This window comes from Mirounga angustirostris, unplaced genomic scaffold (genome assembly GCF_029215605.1).
Source record: "Mirounga angustirostris isolate CCGP_5_RB_7025 unplaced genomic scaffold, mMirAng1.0.hap1 SCAF_3, whole genome shotgun sequence".
NCBI classification, from domain to species: domain Eukaryota; kingdom Metazoa; phylum Chordata; class Mammalia; order Carnivora; family Phocidae; genus Mirounga; species Mirounga angustirostris.
In genome coordinates this window covers 189253593-189267473 of record NW_026991711.1, presented here as the reverse complement: position 1 = coordinate 189267473, position 13881 = coordinate 189253593, and the positions used below count along the sequence as shown (strand labels likewise).

The 13881-nt window shown below is 44.4% G+C and overlaps 1 protein-coding gene across 1 annotated transcript in view; it reads right to left on the bottom strand.

The window, feature by feature from the left end:
• The window catches only part of SPP2 (secreted phosphoprotein 2), a 29336-nt gene extending 16075 nt beyond the window's left edge, over positions 1-13261 (bottom strand). Inside the window, exons 1-5 of the mRNA XM_045867686.3 lie at positions 12911-13261; positions 6482-6679; positions 6257-6381; positions 1926-2048; positions 677-784 (exon numbers count right to left, since the gene is read on the bottom strand). Coding sequence (XP_045723642.1) covers positions 677-784; positions 1926-2048; positions 6257-6381; positions 6482-6563 — 438 coding nt within the window. The 5' untranslated portion in view covers positions 6564-6679; positions 12911-13261. The remainder of the gene's footprint in view (positions 1-676; positions 785-1925; positions 2049-6256; positions 6382-6481; positions 6680-12910) is intronic.
• Positions 13262-13881: the final 620 nt, after the last annotated feature.

Below are 13881 nucleotides of genomic sequence, written 5' to 3'. Positions count from 1 at the left end.
CCCACAAAAACTAACACTCTTTGCCCTCAGGAGACATACATTCTAGTAAGAAAAGCAGTTAATAAGTAGACAGACAAATAAACATGTATTATATGTTCAAGTCGGAAATTTACATATTGTTAATTTTACAGAATGATTGCAAATCAATTTCAACACATTTGGGGTGGGGGAAGCCAGGTCCTGCCATTCACCAAGCATCTCTTGTGGACCAGATGCTGGACCAGGTCTTTCTTGTCCACCCACTTACTCAATTCTCTCTACATTATCAGGTGGCTTTTACTTTTGGCATCTCACAGATGAAGAAGCAGCAGATCATGGAGTCAAGCGCCCTGACCTAGACTGCGGAGCTGCTGGATGGTTTTGAACACTAGTCCGACAAAAATGCCCCTCCCCCTTCCCTCCACTAAACCACAGGGCCAGGGAGCTGCATACTTAGATCTAAATCTTTAAAGATTTGCCAACTATTGCTTTAAGCTCTCTGTTTCCAAATCTCTGGGAAATAAAGACAGAGTGGGAGAGAGAGAGAAGAGGTTGGAGAAGTAGGGGAGACTCCAGCCGAGTCAGCAGAGCTGTACTCGCCCCTGCCTGGGTGATGTTCCCGTGACTCTATCACACCAGTCTGGTTGTCACAGACCCACACAGACTGTTCTGGAGGACACCAAGCCCCTGGTCCTACCTCTTCGCTGCTGTTAGACTCAGAGCTGGAGGACCAGCGGCAGCGAACCCACACGTCCTGCACCTGCTCGGCAGACAACCGCACCGTGCTTCTGCAAATAGCTGAGGGCTGGAAAAGAACACATTGAGTTCAATCCTCAGCAGCTCATAGAAAGGGTTAGGACCTATGTGAGAGGTCAGGCAATGCTGTAAGGCCTGCCAGAACGATGCAAACAGAAAGGAAAAATTCACAGGGGCATTTCATGTTTCCAAAATGAAAATTTCTCAAGACTGAAGCAGAAACAAATGAAATATTTAAAGATCTGTTAGGCATTTGGTGTATCACGACTCCCCCAGGAGAGCAACCATTTCCTCCAGGAGCACGGAGTGGGCTGCCCCGAAGTTTCCCAATGGAGCAAAAGGAAGTGGGAAGAACCCAAAGGACTTTGTTCTCTACTTTGACCTCAGATTCTGTTAGGAACAGATGCTGTGACACTTGGGTTTGAGTCCTTCATAAAACAGTCACAGAGAAAAGTCTCATGAAAACAACAAAACAAAGGATTCCCTTTTCAGAATTTACACTCTTGTGAAGGGACCCTGACATAAAGTGACTCATCAAGTAACAAACTCATAAAGTAACAAAACCCGAGAACTCATACATCTGAACACAAACACCCTGGAGAGCAAGTGTTGGATGGTGGCACAAACCGGATCCCCCAGACCCTTGCCCATGGATGGTAACCAAGTGTTGGGCCCTGCTCTGGTCACCGGGGATACAAAACTGAACACACCATGGTCCTCACCCCATGGAGCCCAAGCCAGTGAGGAGGGGGGGGGCAGATATCATACAACAGTCAACTACAAAATAATGCAACTCACGCCAAGAGCACAGTTGGCATTTTAGATTCATTTAAAACAGAATTTGAAACATCTCTGGAATTTGCCTTTGGGATTGGCCTCTTTGTATTCACTTTGCCTGGAACCATCATTCTACCCATTTCAAGAAGCAGGAAACTGAGGCAACAGGGCTTAAATAATTTGCCAGGATCAGTCAAGATCACAAATTCTAGAGCCCAAGTCCTCAACCACGGAGCCACACTGCCCCTTCCCCAGGGGAACACAGTATGGACACAGCTCGTGCCTCCCAGTGTGGCCAGATGCCAGGCAGGGGCCAAGGTCTCCGTATGACTTGGAACAGCTCCAGGTCACGGAAGAAGCGAGGCGCTTCGTCCTGCTACTTTCTGGGATATGGCGTTTCCTGCCATACTTACCATGTAGTAGACCCTTTGGAAGTCACAGGTAGCGGGGTCTTTTCCAGAATCTCTCCTGCATGTTGTCTCCCGAATGCCAAACTCTAAGTCCATGTTCAAGCTGTCCTGATCCAGAACGTTGACCTTCACAAAGAAAAAGCATCAGTGTGCCTTGGTGAGATGCTGAAGTTTACAACGCTACAAATGTTTCTCCCTGCACAATGAGACAAAGTTACAGACTCCTTCATGGTGAAAGCTGTTAAGTGGTTTTAGCAATCCCCAGTTCCACCCCCTCAGTCTGAGACCAGAAGTGCTTTTCTAAAGGTGCATAATACCTCATTTAAAAAAATGGAACCAGAACTTAGGTGTCTGAACTGCAAGGTCAATGTTACTTCTGATGACTTAATTTACAGTTGATCTTCATGAGTCAGAGATTCCATTTTTGCAAATGTGCCTACTCACTAAAATGTATTCATAATCCCCAAAATCAATATTCAGGGTCCCTTTGCAGTCATCCACAGACAAGTGCAGAGTGGCAAAGAACTTGAGTTGCCCTGTGCACATGTTCCTAACTGAGATCAGACAAGGCAGCGCTCTGCCTTCTCGCTTCTGCTGTCATACTGTAAACAAGTGTCACTTTCATGGTTTATTTTAGACCATGTTTTTCTCATTTTTGTGAGGTTTTTTTCTTGGTAATTTTATTGTTTCAAATGGCCCCCAAGTGTAGTCCTAGAGTGCTGTCCGTGCTCCTAAGCACCAGAAGATCTGGATGTGCCACATGAGAGAACACATGTGTTAGACCAGGAGCAATCGTTCAGTATATACTAATTTAGACCAGGAGCAATGGTTCCAAATGTACCAATTTAGTGTGCATGGTGATTTTATAGAATACAACTACCACAAATAATGAGAATCAACTGTATTTTTTTTAAAGATTTTTTAAATTTATTTATTAGAGAGAGAGAGAGCGCGCGCGCAAGAGGGGGTAGGGTTAGAGAGAGAAGCAGACTCCCCGCCGAGCAGGGAGCCCGATGTGGGACTCGATCCCGGGACTCCAGGATCATGACCTGAGCCGAAGGCAGTCACTTAACCAACTGAGCCACCCAGGCGCCCTCAACTGTATTTTTAAGGGTCATTTTCCTAAAAGAATGTCCCCATAATTTCTTAATAATCCCTGAAATAAGAAATGAAGTGATAAGTACATCTCTGCTGTACAGTGCTACCCCATCCTGCTTCCTGTTTGATCAGTTGTGGTCCACAAATGAGTTCACACAGTTGTCTACTCCCTTCCACCAAGGGTGGGATACTGGGGGAAACTTCCAAACTTCGTGATGAATCTGGATGCTCTGATGACACGGAAGTCCCGTGACTTAATGAGCGCCCACAGTGTGTCCAGCCCCAAAGGCAGAGCAGGGAAGACTCCGTGCAGCTTAGGTTCCAGCTTAGATTACATACAGCCACACAGTAAACACCTTAAAGAGAAGTAAGCAAGGTCGTTCTAGAAGGTTATGGTGTTATGAAGGAACAAACAACATGGTAATGGGGGTGGAGAAGAGGAAGTAGCTGCTGTAGAGAAAGTGCCAGAGAAATCCTCCCGAGGAAGAAATATTTGCCGCTGAGGCTTACAGAATGGGAAAGAGCCCATCATGTGTGGAAAAAGCAGGGCCAATGTCCTGGGGCAGAATAAGTCCTGCTGTTGTGGCTGGAGCAAATGAACGAGAGGAGAACCATACACTATGATGTGTGACAGTCAGGGTGTGTCACGTAATTTATGGTCCTGTCACCCATGGGACGGTGTTTAGATTTCATTCTCATTGCAACGGGAAGTTCTCAGAAGAATTTAAGAGCTAAGATATAAATCACCACGGCTGCTGCAAAGAGCCCACACTGCGGCAGGAACAAGATGGCAGCAGGGAGGCCAGATAGGAGCTGCCATGGCCCAGTACCTGACCACACCCCCCAAAGTCCCAAACTCTCGTCCCTTTCAGTCCTTGAGCCCACCTTGTGACAAAGCTGAGTCAGCACACATTCAACCAACTTCCCAGTGAGGAGAGGGTGGGGAGAACCCTCCATGAGCACAGAGACCGCTCACATGTTGGGAAGGATGGGCACAGGTAGAACACTGCATTTGGAAATAAGTGACAAACTCCAAGCCTGGGATGGGGGACCTTCATGTCCCCTTCTAACACCGGGGGAAGAGTGCTCATAGAAGTAAAGTTTTCTGGAAACACGTAAGACTAAAACTTCAGCCTCAACAATATTTATTACCGCATTTACTCATAATTTTAAAATATTGGATAATAAATCTGAGCTTCATAAAAAAATAAAGCCCTCTGCCAGAGGGCTTGTTGGGGCCCTCCACCTAGATAGTGTTCCAGCAATTTCCCTCAAAGCAATCCAATGAAAACAAACTGACAAGACAAAGGCTTAGTTAAAATGATGAAAATGTGGGATTTTTTTGAGTACAGATAATTGTATTGAACTATGAGATGAATTTGCAACTTTTCTTTGCTTCTTTAAACACTCTGTTCAGAATAAGGAGAAAAGCCTAATGGTTTTGCTTTTTCATCCAAACTCACTTTCAATCCGCTAATTTCCACTCTGTGTTGTTTGAAAAAGGTGGGACAACCTAAATGCTTGACAGTAAGGAATCAACTGGGTAAAATCCCAAATCCAGCATTGTTGCTGAAGTAAACTGTGGGACTTTATAATTGATGTTACACTGTGCTCCTGTTTTTCTTTTTAAAAACATGTTTTATACCAATACATGGAAAGGATCCAAAAAGGCCTTATCCCACACGCTCACAGTGGATGTCTCAGAGGAATGGATAATAGATAATATTTTTGCTTTTTTCTTTCTTGTTATATTTTCTGACATTTTATAATGAGCATATTTTGGTATTTATTCCAAAAAGAAACAAAAATGGCCGAGCAATAAAAACCCATAACAAATTCCTTCGGGTGATTATAATGGTTAATTTTATGTGTCAATTTGCCTGGGCCACGATGCTCAGATATTTGGTCAAACACTCTGGATATTTCTGTAAAGGTGTTTTTTGGATGGGACTAACATTTTATTTTTTTAAAAAGATTTTATTTATTTATTCACAAGAGATGGGGGGAGGCAGAGGGAGAAGCAGACTCCCCACTGAGCAGGGAGCCAGACGCAGGACTCCACCCCAAGACCCTGGGATCATGACCTGAGCTGAAAGCAGACACTTAACCACTGAGCCACCCAGGTGCCCTGGGACTAACATTTTAAACTGGTGGATTTGAGTAAAGCAGCTCATCCTCCTTAATGTGGGTGGGCCTCATGCAATCAGTTGAAGGCCTGGATAGAACAGACTGTCTTTTTCCTGAGTGGGAAGGGATTCTGCCTGCAGACTTCCTTCAGACGTGAACTGCAAGAATCAGTTCTTTTCTGGGCCTCCAACCTGTCAGCCCACCCTACAGATTTTGGATTTACCAAACCTCCACATAGTATAAACCAATTCTTTACGATAAATCTCTTACTCATTCTCCTCCCTCTCCCCCCATATCTCTCTCTCTCTCTCTCTCTCACACACACACACACACACACACACACGCACATATATACACACAGTCTATTGGTTCTGCTCTGAAGAAGCCTGGCTACACAGAACTCTCATTCATAGGACCTGTGAGTTTACAGAACCTCTCCCACCTCCCATCTTAGCACCCACTAGCCTGGGGCAATTTCTGTTCTTACCGCGCCTGGACAGTGAGTAAGCCTCGAAGTCACCTGTAGACGGAGGAGGGGAAGGTGACTCGCTCTCCAGGCTCCTCATTTCCTTTGAAGCAAATTTCTGCATTTCTTTCTTTGCCAATCACAGACCAAGTCATTGGAAGCTCAAGAAAATTCACATTGCCCCGAGCTAACAGGAAACAGACCATTACCAAATTGACAAAGGAAGGTGGGATTTCTTGGGCTTAAAAGCCAGAATTTATTGCCTCTAGGTATGAGGAGCAAGACTGCTGAAATCGAAAAAGCCTCATTTCTAATAAACGAGCTCTTACTAAAACATCTCAAGAGGAACCATGGGGGCTGTGGATACAGAAGCAGGGTGCATGCAGGGCAACATCTGGAAATGGGAAGCCAGGCCAGAGGGTAGATACTCCAGAAGAATCCTGCATCAAAAGTGGCTTGGAGGGCCTTAGGACAGTAACTGTTATTAAATTCCTTCTCTGTCCAAAAACAGTACGAAAGAGAGGACTAGCTATTATCTTTTTAAACTGGAAAAGTGTTTAAAGTGTACCCAACAGACAGAAAAAATAAATAACAGAAAGCAGTACATATAAAGAGGAATCAAGAAGATATAATATGCACTTACTCTTTTTACAGAGCTTCTGAACGCCCGAAACAGATACGGGCTCAGGGACTGGGAATTCACTTTTGCCACGGACGCACGGAGGGCTTCCCTCAAGGAGGACGAGTCATAGTCATACACCGGGAAACCTGGACCCATAAGCACACGGCGACACAGTGAGACAAAGCACAGGGCCAGCACGGCGCCACAGCATTTGGGGCAGGGGGCCCGTGTCTTTGAGTTGCTTACCTGCACAAGAAGGGTAGTTCATTCCAAGCACAAACACGATCAATATCTTCATCATCATCTTCTCCGTTCTGGGAAGAATCATTTTAATTCAGAGGCAGCAAGATGGTTCCTATGCGTTTGGGGGTGACAAGTCCAGCTGAAAGCAGCTCTTTATCAACTGGGACCTGGCTTGCTCTCTCTGACTGGAGCCGTCTACAGCTTAAACAGAAACAATTGATCCTGGGGTCAATATTCACTGCTGGCTCTTCCTATGGAAAAGTTCCAGTTTGAGGCTACTTTTGAAGTTTTGACCTCAAGATGGGACTTTAGCCCACGGCGAAAGACATCAAGAGGCTCGGGACTCTGTGTGCTCAGTTTGTTTTTCTCTATTTTAATTTCATCCACATGTACTGTCTATTTCTCTTTATTTTAACGACATTTTTAGAAGGGAGGGGAGATGTAATCTTATTTTCAGCAAAACCGTGAATTTTAAACTGTTGTGTGTTTAGTTCTCTCTCGTGTTTCTGAAGATCTTGTGGTTAACTGTGTGTGAAAATTGCGTGGTTATTTCAAGATGTTTTTGGAAATCATGATCATAAAGGAGAGGACTTCATATATAGGGCCCAAATAGGTCAAGCACTGTGTACGTAGCCGTCAACCAGCCTTCTCTGCTAATGGAAATTTTTGCCCTTCACCTGAATGATAAGGCGTTTGTGCGCTGATGATTCTCACGTGCTATGAAAGCCCACCACACCTGGGGAATATTAAAAAGGAGAGATGATTTATAGTAAATAGTGTGTTATGAGCAGGTCGCTGTGTTCTCATCCTTCAAGTTCATGCAGGAGAAGCTGTACTGGTGCTGTGGCTCAGAAAGACCTAGCCTGGAATCTTGGCTCCACACTCCTCAAGTGTCTGCCCTTGGGCATGGTGCTTAATGCCTCAACTTCCACATCTGTAAAATGGGCATAAATAGTAAGATATAAAGTGTGTTATTAATCGGAGTTCTCCAGAGAAACAGAACCAAGAGGGTGTTTAGAGGGACAGACAGACAAACAGAGGGAGACAGAGACAGAGAGAGAGAGATTTGTGTTAAGGAATTGGCTCACACAATGGTGGAGGATTGGCAGAATCTGCAAGGTGGGCCAGCAGGTGGGAGACCCAAGGAGGGTTGCAATTCAAAGCAAAGGCAGTCTGCTGCCACAATTCCTTCCTGCTCCAGGGAGGTCAGTTTCCGTCTATTGATGCCTTCAACTGATTGGATGAGGCCCACCCACATTTTATAGAGACTATCTGCTTTATTAAAATGTTAATCTCATTTGAAAGTATTTTTGGAGAAACATCTAGAAAGAAATGTTCGACCTAGTATCTGGGCACCACGGCCAAGGTGATTCATAAAATTAACCATCACATAAGGATTAAATCACTAACACTTGGAAGAACCCTTGACCAATTAATTGCTCAATAAATGGTAAATGCTAGTAAGAATGGAATTCAATATATACTTTCTCACATCTGTTATGTATAAGGCAACAGGTCCAGAGAATAGCTTAAATGAACGAATGATCTAGATCACCCTGCTTACACAAGGCAAATATGAGTGCCAGCAAGGGAAGTATCCATTGCTGTAAGAGTTCTTGGCAGTTCACTCACTCCTCCTGACCTCACTCCCAGGTGGGTGTCTGAACTGGGCCTTGACAGAAGCAGAAGCACCCAGAGGGGAGGAGGGGACCAAGGCCAGGAAGACAGAACAGAAAGGAGACCTCTGGGAAGGGGACTGTGGCCGTTTACTAGGGACACAGTGTGGGGCAGGATGTTGGTTAGAGGCAGACCAGCCATTGTTACCAACAGGAAGGACAAAGAGGAGACACTGGGTAGAATTACCACCACCGGTGTGCCCTAGCAGAAGTGTGGTATGCAAGTATGAAATTAACGCTACCACGTGAGCCAAGGCGATTAATCAAAATATTGCCTCCGTTTTGCCCGCCCTCTGCACAAAGGGTCAAAATCATGCTTCTGATGATTTCATAGACTGGCTGGATCATGAATATTTACTGCTCTGATCCCAAAGATATTCTTTCTATGGGTCTTATTCATCAGCACGTTGCCACAGAGGTCATTAAAAATCCCTGGATAATCTCAGGGTCCGAATGTCCATTTGCTCCATGCAACATCTCTGGGTCCAGTAGCTTCTGGCCTCATCTGGGGCCACCCGCCTTCCCTCTCCAGGCTCCAGTCATACAGGTGTCCTTGCAGTTCCTTGAGGACACAAAACAACTTCCATCCCACAGCCTTTCCCCGATTCCTTCTACCAGACAGTGATGGCATTTCTCTTGCTTTCCCCAAGTCAGCCCCTTCCCATCATTCGGGCATCAGCTTAACGAGCACCTCTTCAGAGAGCACTCTTGAGCACCCCTCCACATCATCTCCGCTTGCCCCCTTCCTGCCACTTATCACAATGCCTGGTGGTCTTGCTTGCTTGCTTCTTATTGTCCTTCACTTCTAGGAAACTACAGTCTCCATGAGGCAGGAGGCATGCCCAGTCTTGTTTGTGCTACACTGCATCCCAGATAGGAACACACGTGGTCTCTCTGAACCTTAATCCGGGGCTTCCCGTTTGGAGCCTGCACTAATTTCTGTGGTGCCAAAGGTACACAAAGCAGTATGCTAAGAGATTTGTAATTCTCTTACTCTTAGCCTGGTTTGAACTCAATTCCATTAGAATCTTCCAGAGATAACTAAAGGCACCATCTGGCTCCGAACTCCAAGGTCTCATCAAATGAGCAATACTAATAAAAGTAATTGCAAAAGAATAGAGGAGATCAAGGAGACAACAATAAAATAATGTTGCCAGCACAGGGCTATTGGTTTTGTTTGTAGCTTGCTGGCGCGAGATAGATCATTTCCGCGCTGGATTCACTTGGCTGTAATAAACAATGCGCAGGGCATACAGAGCAGGGGCTGGTTGGTGCTCAAAAGTGATGATCTAAAACTGCATCATGTCTGGTAAACCTGGAATAGTATATATAAGCCATCTGTTGAAATTCAGGCCATAATGATGTATTTCCTTTTTTTTTTTTTTTTTGCCTATCTGCAGAAAGGTGTACAGGATCAATTCTAGCAGTTTTCTGCTATTTGAACAAAAACTATTTAGGTGAACTATTAAAAGTTATGTGGCAGTAAGTGAAGAAGTTTGCATAGCTTTTTTTTTTACATAGCCCCTGGACATTTGTATCTATCACAGGAAGCTTAACCAGCAATTGGAAAATGTTTGAGTAAAGATGGGTGGACATCCATATCACAGAGTAATAAGATGCATTGCTATCATCTTTATCATTTCTCTTGAGATTGTTTCTTTCATTTTGGTCATCTCTCTAGTGATATTAAACTTAAGAAAAGTTTAGAGCAAAGGTAAACCAAATCTTCTTCTGATCCATAAATCACAGATTTCGCCTCTGTGTTACAATCTCGTCTAAGAACACAGTTTCTCAACTCCTGAACTCCACTGTCAAGATGTACCTTGATTATCTATGGTCACAACATTTCCATGTCCTGGAAATGTCAATCTTATTGTTGATTTCATATTTTAGGGAACGATGTGTTTATTTGCAAGCATAAGATAATAGATCAGAAGTTCTCAAAGTGTGGTCCCCGGGCCAACAGCTTCAGCACCACCTGGGAACTTAAGAAAAAGGCAAATTCTCAAACCCCACCCCAGACCTATTACATCAGAAATGCTAGGGAGAAGACCCAACCGTCTGTGTTTTACATGTATTCTAGGTGATTCTGACGCATGCTCCAACGTGAGAACCACCATGTAGAGCAATCTTCTCGACCAGAGCTGAGTTTGCTCCTCAAGGGCATGTGGCAATGTCCGGAGATATTTTTGGTTGTCAATAACTAGGGCAGAGGACCTTCTGGGCATCTAGAAGCCAGAGATGTTGATGAACATCCTACGCTGCACAGGAAAGACCCCCATAAAAAACAATCATCCAGTCCAAAATGTCAATCATGCCAACGTTGAGAAACCCTGCTGAAAGAAAGAAGCTTCAAACAGCAGCCTTGAGTTTTAATTATGGTTTCCTATAAATTTTCGTTTATTTTGGTTTTGGTGTGATATGTCCTATGAAAGATTTTATTTTCGTTTTAAGCCCTACTCAACTTGTTTTTGGTTTCTACTAGTGTCATCTTTAGAAAGCCTTCAAACTTAAAGTCATAATTGTTTACCTATATGTTATAACTTCCTGTTTTACATTTTAATTATTTAATCCATTTGGAATGAATTTTGATAAAAGTTGTGAAGTAATGATTTGACAGTTCCTTTTTTTTGTATAAATCCCCTCATATCTAGGGTGTACAGTCACTTCTATTTCTTAACCAAACCACGATAGATAAGAGGATGCCCTTCACCAAAACAAAGGACTTAGCTAAGCACAAGGAAATTTCAGTTTGAATCAGCTTCAACTTCATGTGACCAGAAATTCAAAACCAGAGTAAATGACATTTAAGTTTATTTTTCACATTAAAAAAAAAAAAAGTGTGATGGGGCGTCTGGGTGGCTCAGTCGTTAAGCATCTGCCTTCGGCTCAGGTCATGATCCTAGGGTCCTGGGATCGAGCCCCGCATCGGGCTCCCTGCTCGGCAGGAAGCCTGCTTCTCCCTCTCCCCCTGCTTGTGTTCCCTCTCTCGCTGTGTCTCTCTCTGTCAAATAAATAAATAAAATCTTAAAAAAAAAAAAAAAGTGTGATGATAGGCAACCGAGGGCTTGTTTGGAGGTTCCACAATTATCAGGGACCTGGACTCCTTTAGGATAACCTATCATTATGTTCCAAAATAGCAGCCAGAGCTCCAGCCATCACATTCTATTCCATGCAGCTTGAAGAAGGAAAGAGAAAGATAAGTCTCTTCTCTTTAAGGACACTTTCCAAAGGTCACACACAGCATTGCTGCCTACATCTCATTGGCCAAAAATAAGTTACTGGGGGATTTATGCTCCAGAGAGGTGAAGAGAATCTCCAGGAAGACAATTGTGCAGGAGGCTAGAAGGCAACCCTTGAGTAGATAAAGGGTAATATTAATAGAGTCTCTGATAAAAATACTGAGAAGAGATTCAGACCCTTCGTGTAGACTTCAGAGTTGCATTTCTGATTGGTACAGAGAAAATTAAGCAAACTTTTTTAAATGACGCATTGCTATTTCCAGGAAAGATAAACATTTGGTCAGGAAAGAATTCAGTTAGGAAAACTTTGGTTACAGCATGGTAACCAACATCATCCCCCAAACCACAGTAGCTTAAAACAATCAGATCTTATCTTTTGCTCGCTGCCAGTTGAAAAAAGGACTCTCTTGATCACAGTCACAAAAGGACCCGGACCATGGAGCAATCATCTTCTGGAACGTGGCCAGATGCAAAGAGAGCCCTGGAGAATTTCACATCAACAATTAAATGGTCTGGAGTTTGTTGCCAGATCAGTCACATGACCCCACCTCAATTCAGAAGTCCACCCTGAAGGTAGACTTCCAAATATTTGACACAGAGCAACAGTGAATGACAAAAGGACATGCCGCGTTGCTGTGAAAAATACAGATATAACCATGATCACATGAGCACTGAGCAGTGATGGTTGGGAGGAAGGCAGCAGCTTGGGAAGTGTTTATTGCATGGAGGTGGGGGTGGGGAAGGGGCATTAAAAAAAAGTGGGAAGTCACAGGAATCAAAAATCAACAAAGAGCAGTATAAGCCTATTATTTAGAAATAAGAACTTAAAAAAGCAGAACAAACAGGCAAAAGACTTTTAAGGGTTTGTCCCCGTTCTTCGTTAGGCACAGATTGTTATTTTTCACTATAAGCCTCGCGGCGCTTTTCGGCTTTTTTAAAATATGTCAAATGTTATTTTGGAAGGGAAAGAAATTAAATTTCAAATTTCAAGAGTGGGAGGAAATGCCTCAAATATTTGATAGCAATCATCTCTTTATCTGTTGAATGCACAACACCACATGTCATTCTCTCGTGAAAAAAAGCGAGGAGCACAATGAGATGCCTCATTGCTGTCTTTGCCCCTCGACTCCGAGTGCTCAGATCTGGAACAAATCCTGTGTCTGTTTCCATTTCCACAAGCAGCAAATAAGCACCATTTAAGAGCAAAGCAAACTACAGAACTCAATAACCCCCAAAGGAAGGATAATTTGCAGACTTTTATACTTCCAGTCACCGTGTCTAATCCTATGCTAACTCCTTGGAAGCACAATAGCGTTTCTAAGAGACAGGAATCCAGAGAATTCTAAAACAACACTCTTTCCTTTTAAAAATGTAAATCAGTGGACATGTTTGCGGGCTCCAGCACTGAATGCACCCCGAGGATTTATCGAAAATCTTCCTTGGTGCTTCCAAAGTCTTGGGATTGCTTTGTCCCTTTCTGCAATTAAAAAGAGATAGCAAATATTTTTTCCTACCTGGTATGATACGGCTATTTGCAGACCAGTCGTTTTCCAAGCATATGCTTGTTTGAAGAACATGGGGAGCGGGAGCTATTTAGGGGCCAGCATGGCTCTGTCCTCCTGCAGGCTTCCGGAAGGGCAGCCAGCCCCTGGGGACTGAGGCTGCTCAGCTCTTTTCATTGACTCTCATAGATGTAAATAATGGGAGTCTGGCATCTTCCCGCCAGACGCCCTGCACTGCCCTGTCTTCCTTCGGACAACTGTGATGAAGGTGATGGGGGAGAAGAGGCAAAGTAGGGGAATAAAGAATCTGTAAAGCCACCTCAAGACGGTATCCTGCTTCTCAAGCCTAACCTCTTGTTGCCTAATCCTATTATGCCCGTTGGAAACTGAGAATTACCTCTAGTTCCCTGCAGGATTCTCGTCGCTGCTCCCTCCTCTCAGCCCAGGCAGATGGAGATCCTGGGCCAACTAGGGAGAAGGTCATGTTCTCAAAGAGGCAAAAACAAAGTCATGAATAATTTCCAAAGTGTTCCCCTAGTTTTGATGCAGTTGCTTGGCTGATTGCCATGTGCCAGGGCCCTGCCGAGCCCTCACATCCCACCACCACCCCCTGAGGGATACTGATACCATCCCCTTTGGGCAGACAAGAAGGCAGGGCCCAGATTATAGGGCTAATGGTAGAGTTCAGTGTGTTGTCTTGCTGCCTTCTGCCCGGTGCACTTTTCATGGCCCTAGGGGTGACACCACTGGAGACGCGGGGCCATCTGTTGGTAGAGGCACAGTCTGGTAAATAAAGGCTCAACAGGAATTGTTGGGACTTTCTCCTTCCTTTGACCAAAACCTCCCTCCTGGCCTTCTTCCTGGCCAAGCACTTGTCCTACCAGACTCGGCTCAGACCCCAGCTGCCTGCACGGTTCACTGTGAATCTCTCTTTCTGCTCTGCCCACCCACATGGGCCCTGCGGTAGGTCCCCAGGACTTCCT